At 49.0% G+C, this 8,135-nt stretch overlaps 1 protein-coding gene across 1 annotated transcript; it reads left to right on the forward strand.

Annotated features, from left to right (window-relative positions):
* The first annotated feature begins 331 nt into the window (after positions 1-331).
* On the forward strand, positions 332-2,342 carry LOC124699314. Its single transcript, XM_047231636.1, has one exon. It carries the CDS (start codon positions 716-718, stop codon positions 1,667-1,669), a length of 954 nt encoding a protein of 317 aa, XP_047087592.1. The 5' UTR covers positions 332-715; the 3' UTR covers positions 1,670-2,342.
* Positions 2,343-8,135: the final 5,793 nt, after the last annotated feature.

An 8,135-nucleotide genomic window follows, 5' to 3' on the forward strand; every position in this document is an offset into this window, starting at 1 on the left:
CAATCCGGTAACTCCAGCTGTCGAGACAACTGTATCCATGCCCGCGTTATTTTATTGCGGGAAATAAACCCAGAGAAAATAAGTACTTTCCATAAAAGCCCCTGAAAAATGCGATCCCATTAAAAACCTCCCCTTCTTGGCCCCTTCTCTCCCCTCCTAAAATCTCTCTCCTCACACCTCACCTCAACCTCAACCTCAACCTCACTCTCTCTCCACCCCCGCGGCCGGACCGAATCCCCAACCTCGCCGTCGCAATCACCCGGCTCCCTGCACAGCTTTCTGTGGCCTCCGCCGTCCGCCGCGGCTCGGATTGATCCGCTCCTCCTCCTCCTCTTCCCGCCGGTTCCTGCCATCCAGTCCCGCGTCCTTTCTTGGCCGCGTGGTTTGGTTCCTTGCAGAAATTTCGTCGCCTTGCCACCTGTTTGGCCTTTGTGCGCGCCCCCTGTCCGCATAGCTGCCGTCGCCATTGCTGCTGCTCTGCTCAGGCCAGCTGCTTCCTTGGATCTACTGGCTCGACCCTCCGCGCCCTCCTGCCTCCGGGCGTGAATGCCCGTCCTGTCTCTCCGGCTACAAATCTTGTTCCTCCGGGTGGACGGGTGGAGGTTCTCGTCTGCGGAGAGGCTGTTCCCGCGGATGAGGAGGGGATCCTGACCCTTGCCGCCGGGCTCCGTCCGTCCCGTTCCCGGATCCTCGCCGGCGCCGGCGGCGTGCCGGGATGGGTTTCTTGATCTGCCTCTGCCTCCTCCAGCTCCTCCTCCTGTGCCCCTCCCGAGCAGCCGCGCAGCCGCCGCCGTCCGCGAGGGCCCTGGACGCAATGCTGCAGGACTACGCGTACCGGGCCTTCGCGCGCCCGCGCACCGGCATTGTCTACAACGCCACGCTGCCCGCGGACCTCGCCGCCGGCGTCGCGGTCTCGGGAGTCCGCCTGCGCAGCGGCAGCCTGCGGCGGAAAGGCTTCCCGGGCTACTTCGAGTTCGCCATCCCGGCCGGCGTCATCGTGCAGCCCTACGTCGAGCGGGTGGTGCTCGTCTACCACAGCCTCGGCCTCGACGGCGGCGGCCTGCCCCAGAGGTACTACCCGCTGCCCGGGTACACCTACCTGGCGCCCGTCCTCGGGCTGCTCTTCTACGACGCCGCCAACCTGTCCGCGGTGGGGCTGCCCGAGCTGAGCGTCGTCGCGTCGGGGAGCCCCATTTCCGTCAGTTTCGGCAATGTCAGGGCCGTGCCGCCGGGCGGTCCGGCGCCGCAGTGCGTGTGGTTTGATCTCGATGGCGTGCCGCAGTTCCGGGACCTGGAGGCCAACAACGTCTGCGCCACGTATCGCCGGGGCCACTTCTCCATAGTGGTAAACTCCAGCGAGCTCGCTCCTGCCCCGGCGCCTTCAGGCGCAATCGCCCCGCCGATACCGGCTGACGGTGGCAATGCTAAGGGCCGTAAAGACGCATGGAAGATTGCCGTCGGCGTTGTTGGGGGAGTCATCGCATTGGGGCTGTTGGCTACGCTTCTGGTCTGTTGCGTCAGATATAAAAGGGAGAAGAGGATGGCGGCCATGGAACGGAATGCAGAGGTCGGGGAGACTTTGCGCATGGCGCAGGTTGGCCGATCGCAAGCGCCTGTAGCGTATGGGACGCGGACGAAACCTGTGATCGAGAGCGAGTATGTTGCATAGTTCATTTTTGGTTTTCTGCGGAGTTCAGGCAACAACAACAGCAAAGGCTATATGGTTATGCCCTGAGACATGGAAATTGGAAATGTCCAACGATCAGAGAAAACATTCCATATCAATGATGGTGCTGTGGATTGCTAGATTTAGGGCTCAGCTCCTGCTCCTTGTGGGTTAGCACATTCTTTTGAGGTCTGTTTAGAAGTTTGATTGTTCTGCAATGATTACTGGTCATGTTCATAGTTGCCATGTTCTTAGTGGGGGTTCATCTCCAAGCAAGCAATGGAGAAGAGATATTTATCATGTCAGATTTGGAATCCCTCGATTATTTTTTCATTGTTGTGTTCAAAAGGAAATTGGGCCTGGCAATAAAACTGAGGTAATGTTCATTGCACATGACATCCTGATGATCCAGTGAAATTCATACAAGTTTCAATTCAATCCCATTTTGGCTACTCCTGTTTAGACACCTGCTTAATGTGATGTACTCCTACAACTGTACATGTCCACTCGTTTAGTTTGGTTTGGTTTAACTCATCTGCTCATTTGAATTTGTCACCTGTTAATTGTTATAACATGCAGTTTGTGTGCAATCAGAACTTTCCTTAATCTTCTCAGAAATGTTTGCATTTCTAGCTGTATGCCTCTACTTTCTTGGCGATCGGACCTTCAATTTGCTTCCAAAGTAATACTAACTGTCTAACCCTCAAACTTGCCTGGGTATCATTGTAATAGTTTCTGTTATTCCTAGCTTCGTAAACCATATTTCACTTGGCAGTGACTTGAATTCTGCCTTGTAAAACAGCAAATAAATCTTCATTTGATGTAAGTGTGACCAAACATCATTTTGTAGACAGAACAGATGATTTGACAATTCCCTGTCAACCAAAACACAAAAAAAGTACATTGACTGCTAGGATTTTGGATCAGTCGGGCATAATTTGCCCAACATGGAGTTGTTCTGAAAGCAACATTTGTACTAGAATTTAGTGTCCAGTCTTTGCATATTTTCCTGTCCTTCATACTGTTCATCATCTTTGGGCAGACTAGTGATGAAACAGGAACTTGTGAAACTCCAAACTCAGGTCGAAATGCTTGTCAGTGGATAGCATGAACAGTTTATAATTTGACAGCCTGCCTCTGGTCCAACCTTTTAGAGCATGCTGCCCTCTTTTATGCTGCATTGTTCTTTGCTCTGTCATGGGTGCACGTTCGTCTGAAAGTTTCTATGTTGGATATGGTATTAAGCTGATCATTTCCGTGTTGCATAAGAAACAAGCACTAGAAAGCTGAGAATAGCTAGCTGTGGCTTTGCAGCTTACGTTTTAGTGATCAAATGTTTCTGCCACCTGAAAACTTCAACCAAGATTTGCCCTTTATGAGCTATATTTTCTAATAATATTGCGGTGCTGGAGCTGATAATTTCAAACCAGATACGCTCATTGTTTTCTAGTTTATGAGTGTGGTGCTGAAGTGTTCCGCGGAAGCAACCTGGAGTACTATACTAATTTAAGCTGCTGGCACTTGCCTGCGTTCAGAAGCAAATGTAATCAATCATGAACAGGGTTATTACCGGCGTAGCCCTGCACACACCACATGTGAGTGGTACCTTGATCCTTGGTGCAGATCCTGCCAACTTAATGCCAGCCACAGCTGAAAATGTATCGAACGGAGGCAAGAACACAGGTAGAAGCCAGGCCGCTCACTCACACGAGAAGATGGCAGCATGTATCTGGGGCTTCTTGGCCTTTGTTGGGAGGTCATGTCGTTTCTTCTTTGGCTGTAGAAACAACCAGCTAAGCGACAGTATCATTCTTCAGTGAGCGCCAGGGTGAGTTGTTTCAGGAATGTGACAATTTTGCCCGTGTGTTGATTTTTTTTCGTAATCCTTAAGAGAATTTGCCTGTTTTCTCCGGAACTCGAATTGTTTCCACCCACATTTTGCCTGATTTCTCCAGAAATCGAATGGTTGATTTCGCCCTGAAATCGAATTGTTTCCTGTGACATGTTGCCTGACCTCCCCGGAAACTGGTGCTCTCCAAGCATGAACTGAAAACGATGTGGTGAGCCTGGTCGGCAGCTTTTGGAATGTGGTGGCGCGAACACACACTGGCATTGTCCACGGGAATCTAATCTTGGCTGTCACTTGCGGCATCCCACTGCCCAGGACAGCTCACGCATTTGTTTCATCGCCAGTGCAGTGGTGTTTTTTTCTTCGTTTGTTTAATTGGACTGCCTCTCCCTTGTGCTGCGCTGCATGTACTGGAGAGAGGTTTAAACTAACTCTTGGGTTATTCATCCATCGTTAGGCTAAATCTTCAGAGTAAAACCACATATGCAGTAGCGCCATCAGTTGCGTATAGCACAACCGACAGCACAGCTGCTTATGCTGTACTACATGTATCAAGATTCAAGAAAACATTCAGAAGGGTTGCCTGGTACTCACTGTTTGAAAGACAGGATTATGTGCCTATGGTTACTGAATAATGATGTAGTACTGGTACTTGATGCAGCAATTAGCTCTCTGAGTTTGAAATTAGTGTCTGCTGTGTGCACGTGATAGTGGTCCACTGCTCCATTACTGCATTGACTGGTCGCCTTTCGCCAAGATAGGGAGGATCAGGGGTCGTTGCTTAATTTATTGAGGCCCTGGATTTTGAGGCAACTCATTCTCACGTTGCGTTTGTTCAAATTCAAACGAGTAGTCGTTCTAGATGCGAAGTGTGCCACTTGAATTCAAAGCCTCCGCCTGAGTGAGAGGCTATCGTATGACCAGCAGAAATGGGACGGCGGGGAAGTGAGAGAAGACGCGTCGTTGTTGACACGGAGATTCAGTCGGCCACCGTCGTCGAACCGAGGGCCGGCGACAAAAAAGTGAATAAGCTGACTTTTCGCCGCCCGCCGGCCATGCCATTTGCCGTGAGGACGGCGGCGGTGGTGATAGAAAAGGCATGCGGTTGTCTATCGGGTATCGCTACTTGAGCAATTCCAATAGTATAGCCAACTGCTGGCTATAACAATATGTCATATCATTTGTAGTCATCATATAGCTAACATGTACTCCCTCCAACCCAAGGTTTAAGGCGTAAAAAATTTGGCACGTCGATTAAGGAGAATCCAGCGAGAGAAATTTTTCCAAACATGCCCCTATTAAATTGTCAGATTTGTTCCTTAATTTCCCCTCTAACTGTGAGCTGATTCCTAATTTTTCTCTGCATGCAAACGCAAGTCTCCTCTTTCTCGCCTCCCAATTTCACATTAACTGCCCACTTTCACCGCATGCACATGCATGGCCAATAAACAGCCACCCACTAAATGCTCCTCTCCGGATTACCTGCTCAGCCTCCCGCATGCAACATGGCAGGCCAATGGCAGCAGCCCAAATTACTCCTCCCCTCCCGATAATTAAGTGCTTTTAAACGGATTTCAGGGGTAGTATTGGGAGAAAGCGTGCAAACCACATTGTGCGCCTTATGCTGTGAGGAAAATTTGAAAAAAGTTATACGCCCTAAGCCTTGGGTCGGAGGGAGTATAATAGTTGGCTATAAGAATGAAGCACTTTTACTAATATATGGCCTACCTTTTACTCTCACAAAGTGCCTAGGAGCATGTGCAAGAAGTTCATTTATCGATAAGTAGCTTCACCTCCCTTCTCTCTCCTCTTCTCTCTCCTCCAACTCATCTAAAATATATTATTTAATGTCTTATAGTCAGCTGACTGGACTCTATTGTACTTGCTCTTATAGCGTCTGTATCGTCATGTGATGGGCTCACGTCGATGGGCTGAACCATGGGTATGGCCCATTTGCATAAAGTAGTGGAGTTCGAATTTAGCCCAAACTAGGTGCTAGCAACAGGTGAGCCCTCCAAGATTACCTCAAAAAAAAAAAAAAGGTAAGCCCTCCAAGCCCCAAAAGGAGCGAGTGCACAGCTCCTTTCTATGAGAATCAATGTCATTTACTATTATTAATTTAATAATTTACTACTATAATGAATTATGCATGGCAAGAGATGAGACTAACAGTTTAGTCCCACATTGGTAGTTTTTTAGGAGATTGAGCCGTACATCCATAAGAGGACCATGCAGTTGTAGTACATCAACGGTGTCACCCGATGAGATGGGCAATAATACCATATGGACCGAGAACGATGAGATACAACTCACGCTAGTTGGTGTCGTTAGAGGCGGTGAGGTCATAGGTGATTAAATAAATGGTGTTTCAGGCATGTGGCATGGGTAGAGGGAGGGAAGAGCTGGAGTGGGAGTTATGTATAGGGTCTATAGATGGTTTTTTCTTTGGTGGGAGAGCTAGGCCTCGAAACCATTGAGATATTCAACGCGAGCGCAAAGATCTTTCTCCTTCTCCTCTATCTCGGTTGTCGGGTAGGGCAGCTAGCACCGGTGGAGCTTCATGGGGGCAAACCTGGGCAGTCCCCCCTCCCCCCCCCCCAGCGAAAACGAAAATTTCAGCCTAAACCTTAAGTGTAAGTAACACTGCAAGGCCCACCCGTCCCTTCTTCTACCAGGGAGCTTCCTGTGGGACGATCAGGTTTTCTCTTGACTCCTGGACTTGGACGCAGACCTAGCTGTGCGTGTGGCCGTGGGGTTGGCGGCGGCAGAAAGCCATAGATTGTTCGATGGTTGAGACTCATCTATTTGCTGCCGCGCGCAGGCACGCCAAGGCAGCACACAGTGAGGAAGACGACATCCTCGTGCCTTGCTTCAAGTTCCAAACTGTCCACATGGGCATCAAGCTTTCCCCATCTCTTTTGTGCCAGCCTGTAATTTTATTCTTTTCTAATGCTGTCACCATATCCACCTCTTTTGATTTTTCTTTTAGTTCTGACTCTTGCATCTTATAGTTGGGGCAAATTCTAATTAGGTTCAGAAACTACAGCTTGTATCCCTAGTTGAGGCTCAAAAAAACAAAACAAAAAAGTTCCAATTAGGTTCTAAATCATGAAGAGGTACATCTTATATATATTGATGTTAAAAATGTATTTTGTAAGCTATTGTGTATTACGATTTGGCCAGCCAAAAAAAATATGCATTTTCTAAGCTATTGTACATTTTGCATCTTCACCCCTCCTAAGATTTCGTTCAAGCTCCACCACTGGCAGCTAGGGTTTAGGGAGAGAGAGGAGTCCAAGGACTTAGGTTCAATCTGATACCCACGTACGTGGCATTGATGCCTTCTATTTTCTGATTTTTCTGTTGCTATTCCACTGTCCATTGTTGTGCTCCTTATATTTGATTTGGGGAGCTCCGCACTAGCCTCCTATCAGCTGGATGCGGCATTGGTGTGCAAGAAGACCATTCGTACCTGATGCCGCAGTACTTTGCAGCGAAATCGTTGTATTGCATGCTATTTCATCCCGATCAGTGGTGTTCAAGGAGGCGAGCATATTTGTTTTCTGCATTTCTTATTGAAAGGCTTCGTGGTGTTTTGAAACGGGAGAACACCGATCCTTTCCACCCAAGAAAAAACGCAAATAACACTTGTGTCTCTTTTGACCTTTAACTTTTTTTGATTGGAAATATCAAATTTTTCGACGAGTGGAAGATCTATTTTAGTAAGTGAGAGATTTTAGAAAAAAAGCCATTTGAGGCTAGGGATACGTGGGTCATCCATTCTATGGCAAGATCCGAGATGCACTTTTTCTCCTATTGCAATTCACGGGCACACAAGGGCACACAAGTTGACTAGTACCTTGTAAAGATATGACCGGACTGCAAATTATGAACGGCTCGATTGATGTCATTGATTGATATACACACAGATTACAAATTATATCAAGTCAGTTAAAACCCATTTTGCATTACCCTCACCATGTAGTCCAGATCATGTCTAGCTAGTGTACTAGACTAGTACTACTATCAGTTTGCCTCTGCCAGATTATATCTGCAATCACCATCCACTCTGGACAACCCAATCCATGGAAAGGAAAGCTAAAAAGGAAAACCAGCGATCGGGCGAAAGCTCCAGCGGAACCCAATCCTTCCCTCTTTGGCGCCATATCCGGTGATCCCGTTGGATCCCGAGATACGCCGGCCCCGCCATGGAACCATCCTCGCCTGACGTGGCGACGAGTCAGTGGTGTAGCGTACGGCGTCCCAGATCTCCTTGGGTCCCGCAACGCTATCCTCCGACGTGGCCAGCCCCAGGCCACGGCTTCCGCTTGCTTGCGGACGTGACCCGTCGGTGTCTCGGCCAGCAGCGTCGTAGAGACTCTAGTGGAGGAGGCACGCCGCCGGCGGCCGAGTTGTTGCTTGGACTGGAGGAGTTCTGGGAAGGTGCCGCCGGAAACGTCGTCGGCGGCGACGTGCGCGTCCTGTTTGTATGTGCATTCTTGGACTAAGCCTGGAATACAGTTGAGGGATGAAAAGGGAACTCGATCGAGAGGAGGAGGTCGAGGTGATTAGGATGGCTGTTTTTGGTGGTTTGCAGAATCGGATGTAGTTTTATCCACT

This window comes from Lolium rigidum, chromosome 3 (assembly GCF_022539505.1).
Source record: "Lolium rigidum isolate FL_2022 chromosome 3, APGP_CSIRO_Lrig_0.1, whole genome shotgun sequence".
Lineage (NCBI taxonomy): Eukaryota > Viridiplantae > Streptophyta > Magnoliopsida > Poales > Poaceae > Lolium > Lolium rigidum.

Bases quoted from the DNA above. Each gene is read 5' to 3' on its own strand.
- LOC124699314 (XM_047231636.1), top strand. From the start codon at position 716: ATGGGTTTCTTGATCTGCCTCTGCCTCCTCCAGCTCCTCCTCCTGTGC.